Source organism: Oncorhynchus tshawytscha, linkage group LG05 (genome assembly GCF_018296145.1).
Source record: "Oncorhynchus tshawytscha isolate Ot180627B linkage group LG05, Otsh_v2.0, whole genome shotgun sequence".
In the NCBI taxonomy this organism is placed as follows: Eukaryota; Metazoa; Chordata; class Actinopteri; order Salmoniformes; family Salmonidae; genus Oncorhynchus; species Oncorhynchus tshawytscha.
Genome location: NC_056433.1, coordinates 27,124,287 through 27,141,881, shown reverse-complemented (window position 1 = coordinate 27,141,881; position 17,595 = coordinate 27,124,287). Strand labels below are relative to the sequence as shown.

The 17,595-nt window shown below is 40.3% G+C and overlaps 1 protein-coding gene across 1 annotated transcript in view; it reads right to left on the bottom strand.

Annotated features, from left to right (window-relative positions):
- The window catches only part of kcnh5a (potassium voltage-gated channel, subfamily H (eag-related), member 5a), a 126,468-nt gene that overhangs the window by 39,239 nt on the left and 69,634 nt on the right, over positions 1-17,595 (bottom strand). Inside the window, exon 9 of the mRNA XM_024420535.2 lies at positions 5,316-5,515. Within this exon, the coding sequence (XP_024276303.1) occupies positions 5,316-5,515 (200 nt within the window). The remainder of the gene's footprint in view (positions 1-5,315; positions 5,516-17,595) is intronic.

Sequence of the window (17,595 nt, the reverse complement as noted above, 5' to 3'; positions counted from 1 at the left end):
GCTCTGGTATGTGAGCTGGGTGGGGAGGTTGTCCATAGCCTGGTATACCCTAACTTGATTTTGTTGGTTTGAAAGGGTAGGCCTGATTGAGGCTTAGCCTTTTGATTTATATTCAAACCTGCATTTTAGTGTTTACTTTATTTTGTCAGTTACTTGTAGGTGAAACGGCCTTCAGGTTTTATGTGCCGCATACATGGAATGAATTTCAGGACACTCTGAGATCAGACTGCCTAGTACCTTTCAGTCATTTCAGGGCATTGGTGGGAGACATGTTCACAGAGTAGCGTATGTGTTTTTTGTCATTTACTTCTGATATCTTGATGGGCTGGGGAAACTGTAGGGGGAAACTGTTTGGTTGATTCATTTCGTATTAATACTGTGTTGTCACGATCGTTTAGAGATGGATTGGACCAAGATGCAACATGGTATGTTTCCATCCTTTTATTTAGAAGAGAAACTTAAAGCACAAAATCAATAAAGAAAATAAATGAAACGTGAAGCTACATGCAGTGCAGAAAGCAACTACACACAAACATAGTCAAGATCCCACAAATCACAATGGGGAAAATGGCTACCTAAATATGATCCCCAATCAGAGACAATGACAAACAGCTGCCTCTGATTGGGAACCATACCTGGCCAACATAGAAACATAATCACCTAGATGACCCACCCTAGTCACACCCCGACCTAACCAACATAGAGAATATTAAGCTCTCTATGGTCAGGGCATGACATGTACGTGTTTTTTAAATTTTTTATTCAGGGCTCATTTGTAAAGAGACTTGGGTATCAATATGACTCTCTGTTGAAATAAAGGTTAAATAAAGTCTGGTGAGTTAGCGGATAAGTCAGGTTGCTGCCAACCAAGTGGTTGTGAGTTCAAATCTAAGGTGAGGTTGAGGTCCCAAGTATGCTCACTGTTTAATTGAACATACACAATGTATGTCATGTTAACAGTGTAATGCAAACCAATGCTTTCTAAAAAGGCTCCAGTAGTTGCGTCGAGCCATCCCGGATCCGGGATCGTGAATACAGCCTCAAGCTCATTACCATAACGCAACGTTAACTATTCATGAAAATCGCAAATGAAATGAAATGAATATGCTAGCTCTCAAGCTTAGCCTTTTGTTAACAACACTGTCATCTCAGATTTTCAAAATATGCTTCTCAACCATTGCAAAATAAGCATTTGTGTAACAGCTAGCACGGCTAGCGTAGCATTTAGCGTTAGCATCAGCAGACAACATTTTTACAAAAACCAGAAAATCATTCAAATAAAATCATTACCTTTGAAGAACTTCAGATGTTTTCAATGAGGAGACTCTCAGTTAGATAGCAAATGCTCAGTTTTTCCTGAAAGATGATTTGTTTAAGAGAAATTGCTCCGTTTGGTGCGTCACGTTTGGCTACCAAAAAAAAACTAAAATTCAGTCTTCAAAACGCCAAACTTTTTTCCAAATTAACTCCATAATATCGGCAAACGTTGTTTAGAACCAATCCTCAAGGTGTTTTTCACATATCTCTTTGATGATATATCGTTCGTGGAAGTGTGCTTTCCCCTCTGAATCCCAGGAGAAAATGCCTGCGGCTGAAGATAACACCAATTTACACAAAGGACACCGGGCGTACCCGTGGTAAATGTAGTCTCTTATGGCCAATCTTCCAATGATATGCCTACAAATACGTCACAATGCTGCAGACACCTTGGAGAAACGATAGGAAGGGCAGGCTCATTCCCGGGGCATTCACAGCCATATAAGGAGACAATAGAAAACAGAGCTTCGAAAATTCTGCCCATTTCCTGGTTAAAGTATCATCTTGGTTTTGACTGTAGCATGAGTTCTGTGGCACTCACAGATAATATCTTTGCAGTTTTGGAAACCTTAGTGTTTTCTTTCCAAAGCTGCCAATTATATGCATAGTCGAGCATCTTTTCGTGACAAAATATTGCGCTTAAAACGGGCACGTTTTTTTATCCATAAATTAAAAGAGCGCCCCCTATATCCAAGAAGTTAATGTTGTAGGAACTTACTGTTAACTTAACTTCAAAAAGACGTCACACAAACATTAGCCAGTGATGTTCATATAACCATTAGTCGCTTATTTTAACTTATTATTATGATCATGTTTTGTATTCCTGTTTTGCATTTCGTAGTTGTATATTATGTGAATATTTTTGTAACTACAGGGCTCATCTGTAAGAGAGACCATGATCATGACTCCCTGTCACGATGTTCGTAATAATAATGGTCAGAGCGTATGTTGAGTTCCACATATTTTAATGAAATGACACTTTAAGCAAACACAAAACAAAATAAAGAATAAACGAACCGTGATGACAATGCAGTGCTAACCAGCAACTAAACATAAACAATACCCCATAACCCACAGGTGGAAAAAATGTAACTTAAGTATGATCCCCAATTAGAGACAATGATTACCAGCTGCCTTTAATTGGGAATCATACACAAACGCCAACATAGAAAAATAAACCTAGAACCCCACATAGAAATAATAAACTAGACTAAACACCCCTAGTCACACCCTGACCTACTCTACCATAGAAAATACAGGCTTCCTATGGTCAGGACGTGACACTCCCTGTCAAAACAAAGGTAAACATAAAAAAAGAATGATTGATTGAATAGATGTAATATGGTCTTAGCTATCTAATAATATTTTTCCACTGTGGTGCGGAGCTAGAATCAAACATTATGTTTTCATGAAAAGCCTGGTTCCACATCATTCAAAATAAAGTCAAATCATACTTTATTTTTCACATGAGCCGAATACAACAAGTGTAGACCTTACTGTGAAATGCTTACTTACATGCCCTTAACTCTTCTTGAACTGCACTATTGGTTAAGAAAATATTTACCAAATAAACTAAAGTAAAAAATAATAAAAAGTAACACAATAAAATAACAACAACGAGGCTACATACAGGGGGAACTGGTACAGAGTCAGTGTAAGGGGGTACAGGTAAGTTGAGGTAATTTGTACATATAGGTACAATCAGCGAGTAGCAGCAGTGTACAAAACAAATGGAGGTGGAAAGGGGGGGTGTCAATATAAATTACCAGGCCATTTGATTAATTGTTCCACAGTCTTATGGCTTAGGGGTAGAAGCTGTTCAGGAGCCTTTTGGTCCAAGACTTGGTTCTCCGGTACCGCTTGCCGTAAGGTAGCAGAGAAAACAGTCTATGACTTGGGTGACTGGAGTCTCTAACAATTTTATGGGCTTTCCTCTGACACTGCCTACTATACAGGTCCTGGATTGCAGAAAGCTTGGCCCCAGTGATGTACTGGGCCCTACACACTACCCTCTATAGCGCCTTACTGGCAGATGCCGAGCAGTTAACATACCAGGCGGTGATGCAACCGGCCAGGATGCTCTCGATGGTGCAGCTGAAGAACTTTTTGAAGATCTGGGGACCCATGCCAAGTCTCTTGAAGGGGAAAAGGTATAGTCGTGCTCTTCACAACTGTCTTTGTGTGTTTGGACCATGATAGTTCATTGGGGATGTGGACATGTCTTGCCTGTAATCCATGGCTTCTGGTTGGGATATGTGCAGACGACGTCGTCGATGCACTTATTAATGAAGCTGATGACTAAAGTGGTATATTCCTCAATGCCATTGGATGAATCCCGGAACATATTCAAGTCTGTGCTAGCAAAACAGTCCTGTAGCGTAGGCTCCGTGCCATCTGACCACTTCCGTATTGAGCGAGTCACTAGTACTTCCTCCTTTAGTTTTGATGTAAGCAGGAATCAGGAGGATATAATTATGGTCAGATTTGCCAAATGGAGGGCGGTGGAGAGCTTTGTATGTAAGCAGGAATCAGGAGGATATAATTATGGTCAGATTTGCCAAATGGAGGGCGGTGGAGAGCTTTGTATGCATCTCTGTCTGTGGAGTAAAGGTGGTCTAGAGTTTTTTTTTTATTCTGGTTGCACTTGTGAGATGCTGGTACACATTTGGTAAAACTGATTTCATTTTGCCTGCATTAAAGTCCCCGGGCACTAGGAACGCCGCTTCTGGACAAGCATTTTCTTGTTTGCTTATAGCATTATAGAGTTGGTTGAGTGCGGTCTTCGTGCCCGCATCGGTCTGTGGTGGTAAATAGATGGCTACGAACAATATAGATTAAAACTCTCTCGGTAGATAGTGTGGTCCACAGCTTATCGTAAGGTACAGGCGAGCATTGCGCACCAACTCTTATTGACAAATAGACCCCCAACCCTCGTCTTACCAGATGTAGCTTCTTCTCTGTTCTGCCGGTGCATGGAAAATCCCGCCAGTTCTATATTATCCGTATCATCATTCAGCCACAACTCGGTGAAATATAAGATATTACAGTTTTTAATGTCCCACTGGTAGGATAATCGTAGGTCATGAATTTGATTTTCCAATGATTGCATGTTAGCAAGTAGAACGGATGGCAGTGGGAGTTTACTCGCTCGCCTACGGATTCTCAGAAGACAGCTCGACCTGCGCCCCCTTTTCCTCCGTCTTTTCTTCATGCAAATGACGGGTATTTGGGCCTGTTCTCGGGAAAGCAATATATCCTTCTCGTTAGAGGAAAAAGCTTCTTCCAGTTCGTGTTGAGTAATCACTGTTCTGATGGCCAGAAGGTATTTTCTGTCATAATGTTGCTGCAACCGTCTCTTATGAACCAAGTAAGTTAAAAAAACAAGTCACAAATAACGCAAAACAAATGACACAGTTGGTTAGGAGCATGTAAAACGTCAGCAATCCTCTTCGATGCCATCTTACTTGTACGTAAAAGCAACCAGTACATATAGGAATACAAGCTCAGACTGGTATTCAAAGGCTGCGTTTAGACAGGCAGCCACAATTCTGAAATTTTCTCCACTAATTGGTCTTTTGACCAACCACATTCCCAAGACTGCTCTAATTTCCCCACTACAAAATCTACACCTTGAGCAGGAATGAGATGGGCAGTGTTCAGCCATAGTCTTTGCATATTACTTTCACAGTGGAGACCGCCCTCGATGAGCCTTAAGGTAAAGTTTGTGAAATTCCATAACCATTTGCAGAGGAAAACCATGCACCAGCATAACTTTTCCCAAGACTGCTCCAACAATTATTTAGTTCTAAGTCCCATTCCTTGTAAAGGAAACACAAAAAAAAGACCAACAAATGAGGCTGTAAGTCCCATTAAGATGCCACCAATGTGCCAGTTTCAATATTGGTATCACAGTGGTATCACATTCTCTCTACACAAGACCCTGAAACAGAGACAGGAGATCTAGGACTGAAAGAGCAATATGGTTTCTGCCCACTTACCCTATCTGTGTCAATGCCCTTGGACATGGCCCAAGTCGAGACGATGTAATCCATGACCCTCTCGCTCAGTCCCTTTGGCACCTGGTAAAGTTTGAGAAAGTCACGCACATTGTTGAGCATCTCGTGGTAGCGGTTAGTGTTGGTGTACATCTGCTGGAAGATGGTGGTGACGTTCCCAAAAATGGTGGCATACAGTAGGGCTGGAACACAAATAGGCAGAGGGAGGGGTTATTTGCAACATGCATTGCAAGAATGGAGTGGTGTGTGCTTGAGTGTTCCAATGCTAACAGGAGTGCTGCTTACATAGGTGGTAGTGAAGCCATTTGTAGTATATATAAACATGTCAGCACATTAAGTAATCATGGGTTATGGCACTTAGCTCAGTCATTACTGTAAGAGGAAGACTAGGTTATAAATAAATACATTTACTTTGGTTTTGGGATCATAATTTGTCTGTAAGGGCTGGAGTTGGCTGGAGTTGGCCTAGCTCAGGCCTAAACTCATCGGCCACTAAAGGCCAGGCTTTAGTTTTTAGGCCCAATCAAAACTCTACTCCACTTTTGATTGTCTAATTGAATGTAAAAGGATCCAATACATACAGGGATACAAGCTCAGACTGGTATTCAAATGCTGCGTTTAGACAGGCAGCAAAAATTCCAATATTTTTTTGACCAAGCACATCAACCACTTTTTGACCAACCACACCAACCACTTTTTCAAAGCTGATCAGATTGGCCATAAGATCCATTAGTGAAAAATATCAGAATTGGGTTGCCTGTCTATACGCAGCCAAACAAACCGTAACAACTGACATCGAACTGCACTTGACTTTTAAAGGCAATTTCCCTGACATTTGTGGAGATACGATTGTAGGTAAACAAAGGATGGCTCAAGCATCAATTACTTTTAAAAATCAGGTGCAGTGTGGTTTTGCGTATTGCGGTTTGTTTTAATCCCGACTTAATGTAATTCCTCCCACAGCCAAAATGACTAGCTTTGTTTCATGTCTGCCTGTAAAAATGTTTTAGTTAACCTTTATTTAACTAGGCAAGTCAGTTAAGAACAAATTCTTATTTACAATGATCCCCTGATCCCTGAAACATTCCCACAACGTTCATGGAATGGTGCGGGATAGTTGTTTGGCTCTGGAACATTCTCAGCACATTTAAGGAACATGATGAAAACATACTTCTCTTGGTATTTTATTACTTTAACAGAACGTTTCCTAAAAGTTCAAGCATGGTTACCTTTCAATTACATTTTTGGTAATGTTCCAGGAACATTCTACAACTCATTTGACATTGGGAATATTCTTAAATAGTTCAGAGGACGCGAAGAATCAAAGTTCTTCTGTGGGAATTTCAGTACTTCAATATAACGTTCCCTACATGTTTCTTATGGTTCTATTTAAAGTTATGTTCTCAAATTGTTCTTACGTTAAGAAACAATGTTCTTCTTTGGGAATTTCAGAGAACGTTCTAAGAATGTTATTTAAAAACATACATTCCATTCTCAATGTCAACAAAACTCACTCTATCCTCTATCGTGTTAAGTGTGTTCAGGTGTGTTGGCCATGCCCACTAACTGGCCACACATGATCTTAATGAGCGAACATGTGTTTCCTTTGAAATGGGGTCTGTTTGAATAGACTAAAATGAACAGCTTTTCTGAGGGGAAATAAACCATTGCATTCTAGCGCCATCCTGGTGGCACAGTGGACTGATTCCATGGATAGAGAACAGAAGAGCATTGGGTTGAATCTCACTGACACCGTGTGCTTGGAGTTAAAAACAGTTAACCTAAGCAAGCAGTATTATTGAAACATTGTCACGTCCTGACCATAGAAAGCTTTTATTTTCTATGGTAGAGTTGGTCAGGGCGTGACTGGGGGGTTGTTCTAGTTTATATTTTCTATGTGGCGTTCTAGGTTAATTTTCTATGTTGGTGATTTGTATGATTCCCAATTAGAGGCAGATGGTTATCGTTGTTTCTAATTGGGGATCATACTTAACTAGCATTTTTTCCACCTGTGGGTTATGGGATATTGTTCATGTTCAGTTGCCTGTTAGCACTGCATTGTCGTCACGGTTCGTTTATTCTTTATTTGTTTTGTATTTAAAGTTTCACTTTATACATACAAATTATGTGGAACTCTACGTACGCTGCGCTGCGCCTTGGTCCGACCATCACTATTACGAACGACGTGACAGTTATTAAAAAACCTCACAAAATGTTGAGAATGTTCTCAGAAAGTTATTTAACTACCTTCAAATAACCTATAATTTCGGTTCTAAGGAACATTAATTTCACCTCCCAGGAAAACATTCAGGGAACCATAGTAACCTCCCTGCAACCTAAAAATGTACGTTCTCAGAACAAGCTACATTTTCACTTCTGTTCTCAGAACATTTTAAAAAACATTACGTTTTACCTGTCAGGAAACGAATGGCTTCATTCCCAGAACCAATGGGAAACCAAAAATGTACGTTCCCACAACTTCCAAGGAACCAAATGTGATAGCTGGGCATTGTTGTCTATTTGCACATCCTTTGCAATAAAGAAGCAGAAGACACAATAACAAACTGCCTCCAATTACATGAGCTAAAATGAGTCAGTAGTGCATTTGCAAGCCTTGAGCATAAATAAACCTCTTGGGAACTGTATTTTAAATAGACAACAATTAGCTTTTCCATTACACTCTGTAACTCCCCTGTGAAGTACAAACAAGTAGCCGTTAGATATAGACATGTCCTAATATGGAATGCACATTTGCTCAGCAGGAATACTGCATGCTGGAAGTTGCAATGACCCAAATGAGTCAGTTAGTATTGCTTATCATGAATTCTATCCACTCTGGGGAAAGAGGATAACCTCTACTCTGTTCTTTGGGTGGTTTATCTATCTAACTTGAGGAGTCTATGTTCATTCATCACATCTAGGCCTCCAGGCAGCCAGGCACAATCCACTTCTGCACCTTATTTTCTCCTTTCCTTCTTTCCTCCTCTTTCCACCCTCACATCTTGCCAGGCCGTCATTGTAAATAAGAATTTGTTCCGAACTGACATGCCTGGTTAAATGCAATGCTGATGACAACTGCCTCTGTGGATTTCTATACATTTGTAATGCTTCTGACATGGGGGACGATAGGTTATTAATGTGCTTGCTGAAGGCAAGGCCACTCTAGATTTCTTACATATTTTTTTTAATTATTATTCTGCCCGCTCTAGAACTTAAAAGATTTAAGCTATAAACATGAAACCAACTATTAAATGTGCAGATGGTCCCAGCTTAGATTGTTTAAGAAAATATTTTTGATAGCCATTCTAAATGTTAAAAAACGTTAAATTCTTAATTAATTGATATAATTCTTACTAATAACCCTCATAAATACATGCCTAGGGGGGTCTTTGCTTATGATCTCAGTGATCACTGCCCTATAGTGTGTATTAGAGACACTATGCAAAAACAGTCTGAACCTTGTCTAATAAAGAATAACACTAAAATGTTGCTAGTTTTGTTGCCACAACCTTATTTATGAACTTTTTAAGGCTGTGAAGTTTCTTTTTGTGTTTGATTAAAAATAACTTTGAGTCTTGCGCTCTTGCCGCCGCATCACTGGTGGATCGGTTTGATTGGTTTAGTTACGGACTCATAGGGTTGGGAAAGTGTTTCTCTTGTCTTATTCTGATCTTTGAGACAATATAATTTTGAGTTAAGCAAATATTATACCAGTGTGATTATTTTGTTCCGATTACATTTATAAGGGACACAAACAAACAACAAAGGCTTCAGTTCTCTATAGTTATTTTCAGTTTTCTATAGTTTGAACCTGTTTTGAAATAACTCGTCGCCTCCGATTTAGGTAAAACAGCCTTTCGTTTTTATGAGCCGTACACTTGGAACACATTCCTGAATACCCTACGTTTGGACGCTCTTGTGCCTTTTAGGCATTTTAGGGTATTGGTAAAGGAACTGTTCTTCGACAAATATACCTGCTTATTTTTTAAAAATGGTATTTATGTATTGTTGCAGTTCTCATGCTTCTGCCTTTGTTTGTTGTAATTTGTATCACTAGTTCCTTATTATGTACCTAATATTTTCTTATTTTTTTGTGAAGCAGGGCTCCTTTAAAGTATCATTTTAATGCTGTGAATCAGGGTGAACATTACACACAGATTGAGAAGACATGCTACAATTGCCTTCTCTTAGCTGGACTGGCATATGACTTACTGATCTGAACTGGCAGAATTACATTCATCCTGCTTTCTTGTAGTTTCAATTGAAGTCCCATTCCAAGTCAATAACACACTCTCATCACAGTGCAGTAACCGGGACCCTGAGGCAATGGAAACTAAAGCACCATAGTCTCAGATTATTGTGCAATTGCTCTGTAATGGCAGATGATTTGTATGGATTGCAGTGCAACTCCTAATACATTGGTGGAGAGTCTTTCGGCACGCCAGTAAAAGTACTCATATCCGCCTTGGACAGACCTCAAGTGGTCCATCAGTAGACGACAAGTGATTGCTTTGAGAATAGAGGCTGTGCTGACTAGCCTGCAGCATCCTGTCTTACTCACAAAGAATGAGCATCCTTTTAGATTTGGTCAATTGTATTACTCTTTCCGTGAGACCAGAGACACATGTGACTATAAACTCAGAGAAACTAATGTTCTAATGTAGATGAAACTTGGGAATTTGGGGTAAAGAATAGATTTGGTAAAATGCTCTACTCTTTATGTGAGACCGGAGACCTGTGTCTAGAAACTCCAAGAAACCATTGTTGTAAGAGAACAGTGGAAATTTGTAAAGAATACAAATGTTGCAGTGAGTATGGATGTTGTAGATAGACCTGAAATAATCAATAGTTCAGTGGGGGATGGTGAGGAAATTGGGTAATAACCTGTCATAATATGATCATAACACTGTCATGACGCATATATTTAGACCTGTTATGACATATATTGCTTTATTTTATGGCTGGTTATGACCAATACATAAGATTGTAAAAAGCGGCCTCCCGAGTGGCGCAGCAGTCTAAGGCCCTGCATCGCAGAGCTAAAGGCGTCACCACAGATCCGGGTTCGATCCAGGGCTGTGTCCCAGCCGGCCACGACCGGGAGACCCCTGAGGCGGCACACAATTGGCCCAGCGTCATCCGGGTTAGGGGAGGGTTTGGCCGGCCGGATGTCTTTGTCCCATTGCGCTCTAGCGACTCCTTCTGACGGCCGGGGGACGCATGCACACTGACTTCAGGTCGCCTTCTGTACGGTGTTTCCTCCGACACATTGGTATGGCTGGCTTCCGTGTTAAGCGAGCAGTGTGTCAAGAAGCAGTGCGGTTTGGCGGGGTCGTGTTTCGAAGGACGCATGCCTCTCGACCTTCGCCTCTCCCGAGTCCATACGGGAGTTGTAGCGATGGGACAAGACTGTAACTATCAATTGGATATCACACAATTGGGGAGAAAAAGGATAAAAAAATAATAAATACATTTTTAAAAAGTGTAAAAAGCAACAAAACCTACCACGGTAGTTATTTTATGGCTGGTTATGACACCTACATAAAAGTATCAAAATTTACCACACAAGACAAAACATTCCATTCCACCATAGCCTATAGGGTTCTGAAATTGGCCATATTAAATCATTATTGTACAGTGCATTTGGAAAGTATTCAGAACCCTTCCCTTGTTCCATATTTTGTTATGTTACAGCCTTATTCTAAAATTGATTAAATAAAAACATTTCCTCATCAATCTACACACAATACCCCATAATGACAAAGCGAAAACAGTTTTTGCCAAAGGTGCTTTAACAAAGTACTGAGTAAAGGGTCTGAATACTTATGTAAATGTGATCGTTTTTTAATTTGTAATAAATTAGCAAACATTTGTAAAAACCTGTCTATGTTCATAAGACTATTAACTTAATATATGTTTCAAATGACTTGAATATGGGAAAGGTGTAACAATTTGTATTAGCAGCAGTAAGTCACTGAAATGCATCAGAAAGGTATTGGAAAGTTAATAATGGAAGCTCATTGGGCAGAAGCGACTCTAGCCTTTTAATTTTTTTTTTTTTTACCTTTATTTAACCACGCAAGTCAGTTAAGAACACATTCTTATTTTCAATGACGGGCTGGGAACAGTGGGCTAACTGCCTGTTTAGGGGCCCTAGGCAAGATTTGGTTGGTTAGTGAAAGTAAAAAGATTCAAAAACAAACTTAAGAAGGGGAAGCATAGAAATAGCACATAGAGAATGGATCTACCGCTTATCAGACTTGCTTTCAATGAGAATGACAGACCTATAATTCCCAATTACTGCATATCTGAATTATATTGGGCCACACACAAAGCAACATAATGCAGCGTTTGCAAGTTAACATCCGCGTTCCAGACCATCTGCAAAGCTGCACAGTTAACTAATGATTGAATGAAGTCATCAAGATCATCAACTTTCTATTTTCCAGGGACCACCAAATCACAGTCAAAAGCTCATTAAGACCACCATTCGAGTCAAATAATTTCATTACATAAAATGTCTTGCCTATCAAATGTATAGTCAATTTTATCAGTGAATGTAGCAGAACGATTATTATTATAAACAATTGGCATTGCGAAAAGTATCGTAAAATTGCTTCTAATACCAATAATACTACCATCAATTATTATTGTTTGATGAAAAACAATCTATTAAAAAGAAGAATTTGCGGACCACCTGCAGTACCCCGGGTCTGCGGACCACAGGTTGAAAACCACTGATCTAGATTGCAGTTGGGCATCAGACTGCAATGCCATATTGATGTGGTAACTGACATGTTAATCACTTATCCAGGCAATATGAGAGTTGGGGCACGACTGCAATGTAGGTAGAAACGACCAATCGCGGCTGATCTTTTGAGTGGATCAGGGCTTCAAATCAAATGGACCTCTGTCCTTGTCGGGGCTATATTTATGTGCAGAGTAGTGGGCTGTTCAATGTAAAGCTAATGAAATGGGTGGGTTGAAACTCCCTCCTCTCCACCCAGAACATTCCAGCCCCTGGCCTCAGACAGCTCCTGTTGTCTAACTCTTCATTATTCAACTTCCCCTTTCAGTCATTTAATAGACAGCAGTCCTTACACCGCTGTCTAATTACGTCCCATCAGGCATGAAGCATGAATCCAATCATGCCACTGAGAGCTGGAATGTGGCAAGTCACAAGGGACCCAGGGGAACTACTGGTGTCTGGGTCAGTGTGGTGATGATTGGCTGATAGCGTTCTGCATACATGTCCAGAGAATTCAGCGTCAGTGTGACCCACCTTGGCAGGCAGGGCAAGAGAAAATAAATATAAAGAAAATAAAGTGGGAAATTGCTCAGAAGTGCAGACAGTGAAGGTTAGAAGGTGCAATGTGAGAATGATGTGGAGAGAAAATAAAATATTACATCGTACAAAATCTTGAAGAAGCTATGTCTCAACACTGACAGAATTGCCAAGTAGGTTCAAATTTGATTGACGCATTTCACGACATGGCCCTTTTGGGGTGTATATTGTGGCTCCCCCCTCTCTCACCCTCTCTCCCACATCAGGTTTTTACAAAGGTCATTACATTCCTGCTAGAAACATTCTCTCTTCCCTGCCATGGAGTATAGAGGGAGAGAGCCTATGGAGAACAAAGAGCTCCTCTTTAGAAACTCCTAATATAATATTTATATTTTGGAGAATGTGGGACTGGTCCGTGGACACTTAAGGGACAGTCATGTCGAGTGTGTTTCATTTGGTGATCTCATGAAGGACAGGAAACACACATACCTATATCTCTAAGAGTGTACATTTCCCAGCTGTCAGGTTTACTTCTGAATGTTGTATAAGATGGATGAATAAGTATAAGTATACTTTTGAAAAGATATCAATGTGATTTAGTCTTCTAAATGAGAATTGGTTGTTTTATGGTAACTAATGCACAGTCAGTAGCCACGCCCAGGTGGGCACAAACATGATAAGACGGCCCCTTTTCTACCCAAGTATAAAAGCCCCTGTGACTCAATTCACACCAGACCACGCAAACCACGGTGTAAGCTAAGGTTGCAAATGGTTGAATTTCTAAGACCAAAACATGCCTGGTGACACTGGTGTGTGAAGTGGTTTAAACTACAACTCTACCAGAGGACAAGACCAGAGAATGTGGAGATCATTCCCACGTTGAAATGGCGAAGAAATCTACAAAGTAAATCATCATTATTCAGACTGCAGCTGAGTAAATACTTTAGTCTGGTAAATTCTAAGAAGATTTCCGAATGGTACTCTGACGTAACTATTCTAACAACCTTCAACTTTGATCTCTTATGAACACAACCAGAGACTTTCTGGTCGACTCTCTCCAGCAGACGGACCGGCGACCACAGAGAGAGACAACAAGACATACACTCGTAAATATGTCAATTGCTATTTATTTTCGAATGAGTTCATGTAAGGTATTAGCTATTTCTATGAGTGTAGTTATCAGCTATGAGTTTCCCACTCTTGAGCGGTCCACACTCCATTTCATTTGTCTACCAAGCCATCATATCAGTTTCATCCGCTAGGGACTTTTTCTTTGCATCATGTAATACCCCATGTATGAACTAATTATGTGTGTTTTCATGTATTTCTGTGACTTGATTAGTGAGTTAATAAATAAATCAACCAATTTGTATATAGCTGATGCATAATTTATGCTAGGGTTCGTAGAGCTATCCAAGGGTTTGCGTCATTCAGTAATGAGAACAGATGAGGTAATAACAATTCATTAATAATCGACTGTGTGATATGATATGAAAATATCTGAAGAGTTATGTTCAGGAAATTGACACTCTATAAACAACATCTTTATGTGGTGCCCTGACTTCCTAGTTAATTAAAGTTACATATTTAGTTTAGTCACTTAATTAAATTACACATAGAGAATTGATTTTGATAATATAGTCTTCATATTTGATGATATTTAATGATAGTCACAGTAAAATAAATCCCCATCAAAATCCATCTGTTTAGGGCCTCCCGAGTGGCTCAGTGGCACTAGAGATTCTGGGTTCGAGTCCAGGCTCTGTCGCAGCCGGCCAGAAGGCATACATGACAGAAGTTCGCAATTCTAAAACCAAAGTTTGCAGGCAAAACCTTTGCAGTGGTTTTAGTTAAGGTACACTACATGACCAAAAGTATGTGGTCACTTGCTCGTCTAACTTTTCATTCCAAAATCATGGGCATTAATATGGAGTTGGTCCCCCTTTTGCTGCTATAACAGCCTCCACTCTTCTGGGAAAGCTTTCCACTAGATGTTGGAACATTGCTTTGGGAACTTGCTTCCATTCAGCCACAAGAACATTAGTGAGATTAGCCGATTAGGCCTGGCTCGCAGTCATTGTTCCAATTCATCCAAAAGGTGTTCGATGGGGTTGAGGTCAGGGCTCTAAGCAGGCCGGGCTCGACAAACCATTTCTGTATGGACCTCGCTTTGTGCACGGTGGCAATGTCATGCTGAAACATTAAAAGGCCTTCCCCAAACTGCTGCCACAAAGTTGGAAGCACTGAATTGTCTAGAATGTCATTGTATGCAGCAGTGTTATGATTTCCCTTCACTGGAACGAAGGGGCCTAGCCCGAATCATAAAACCCAAACTACCCCAAGATGATTATTTAGCCTCCACCAAACTTTACAGTTGCCACTATGCATTGGGGCAGGTAGCGTTCTCTTGGCATCCGCCAAACCCAGATTAGTCCGTCAGATTGCCAGATGGTGAAGCGTGGAGAACCCGTTTCCACAGCTCCAGAGTTCAATGGCAGCGAGCTTTACACCACTACAGCCGACGCTTGGCATTGCACATGGTGATCTTAGGCTTGTGTACTGCTGTTCGGCAATGGAAACCCATTTCATGAAGCTCCTGATGAACAGTTCTTGTGCCGACGTTGCTTCTAGAGGCAGTTTAGCTGAATCCACTCATTTGAAGGGGTGTCCACATATTATTGTATATAAAGTGTTGTTTATGCATTAAAAATAACCTCCATCATGCGAGCTACTAGTCTGTATTTTATTCAAGTGAACAAAGTAGTGATGTTGGTAGTGATGTTGTTCCTCTATGCCAAAATAGTCCATAATTGAAACCAGACTGTCGTCACAACATCTGCGGATGAAAGTGGCAGTGCTACAGCGGTGTTTGTTAGATCAGGAGACATAACGAAAATGGGTCTTCTCATGAAAAAGTCTGTAGGTCTGAATGGTTTGGGCTAATATGACCCCTCTATGTAAAGATGAGACTCATGAATATGATGTTGTTCTCTGTTTTGCTCTAAAACCCCCACAGGTGTTACGAAACTCATCTGAAGGTAACCTGGTACCAGGCCGAAAAATCGATAAAATTGAATAGGGCATTTCCACTTCAAAGCTAACATACGGGTCAAAACATACCTTCTTTTGATTTATTTTTGGACTATCTGATTTCTATGCATGAATCTGTTATTCAATGTATTTTTATGGGCTAAAAGCAGTAAGGCCAAATTAAATGTTTCATCAAATATGTTTTATATATTTGTTTTTGATACCTACAGGGGTCCTAAAATTCTAAATCAAATAGCTAAATTATCCTCGGTCTGACCATCTTAAAACAATTCCATATGTTAGCTTAGTAGAAACTCAGCCCAGGACCCTTAGACTAGGGGGTTCATTTTACTTATTAGATCTCGGGTCATAGGTAGCCTAGTGGTTAGAGCATTGGACTAAGAGCGTTGGACTAGCAACCGGATGGTTGCAAGATCAAATCCCCGAGCTGACAAGGTAAAAATCTGTCGTTCTGCCCCTGAACAAGGCCCACTGTTCCTAGGCCGTCATTGAAAATAAGAATTTGTTCTTAACTGACTTGCCTAATTAAATAAAGGTAAAATTAAAAAAATTGCCTGGGCATTGGGCAGAAACTATACGATTAGCATCCCCTCCCTGGGTAATTCTCATTCTCTTCCTCTCTCTTCTATTTCTCTTACCACAGCTCACTGAAGAGTCCACACAAAGGAGCAGCATCCCCTGACCCGAGAAAAACTCTTGCATGATGCTACAGCACTTAATTAATGCAGTGCCTTCACCACAGAATCCAATCGACTACTTGGAGCTGAGCCTCATTTGAATGCAGCCTGACAGGAAGCACAGTGAAATTGGAGTAGGCGTCTCACAAAGAAAAGACTACAGAGCAGAGTAGGTTATGGACAATTTCAATTAACATGCACTGCACTGATCTGGAAAAACATTTTAAATATATATACTCACTCACTCACACACGCACACAGTACCGGTCAAAAGTTTGGACACAACTACTCATTCAAAGGCTTTTCTTTATTTTTACTATTTTCTACATTGTAGAATAACAGCGAAGACATCAAAACTATGAAATAACACACATGGAATCATGTAGTAATCAAAAAAGTGTTAAACAAATCAAAATATATTTGATATTTTTCAAAGTAGTCAACCTTTGCCTTGAAGACAGCTTTGCACACTCTTGGCATTCTCTCAATCAGCTTCATGAGGTAGTCACCTGGAAGGCATTTCAATTAGCAGGTGTGCCTTGTTAAAAGTGAATTTGTGAAATTTCTTTCCTTCTTAATGCTTTTGAGCCAATCCGTAGGGTTGGTATACAGAAGATAGCCCTATTTGGTGATAGACCAAGTCCATATTATGGCAAGAACAGATCAAATAAGCAAAGAGAAATGACAAATCCATCATTACTTTAAGACATGAAGGTCAGTCAATCCGGAACATTTCAATAACTTTTAATGTTTCTTCAAGTACAGTTACAAAAACCATCAATCACTATAATGAAACTGGCTCTCATGAGGATCGCCACAGGAAAGGAAGACCCAGAGTTACCTCTGCTGCAGAGGATAAGTTCATTAGAGTTACCAGCCTCATAAATTGCAGCCCAAATAAATGCTTCACAGAGTTCAAGTAACAGATACATCTCAATATCAACTGTTCAGAGGCGACTGCATGAATCAGGTCTTCATGGTCAAATTGCTGCAAAGAACTACAGTCCTTTGGTCTGATGTGTCCAAATGTGAGATTATTGGTTCCAACCGCCATGTCTTTGTGAGATGCAGAGGATTATCTCTGCATGTGTGATTCCCACCGTGAAGTATGGAGGAGGAGGTGTGATGGTGTGGGGGTGCGTTGCTGGTAACACTGCCCATGATTTATTTACAATTCAAGGCACACTTAACCAGCATGGCTACCACAACATTCTGTAGCGATACACCACCCCATCTGGTTTGTGCTTAG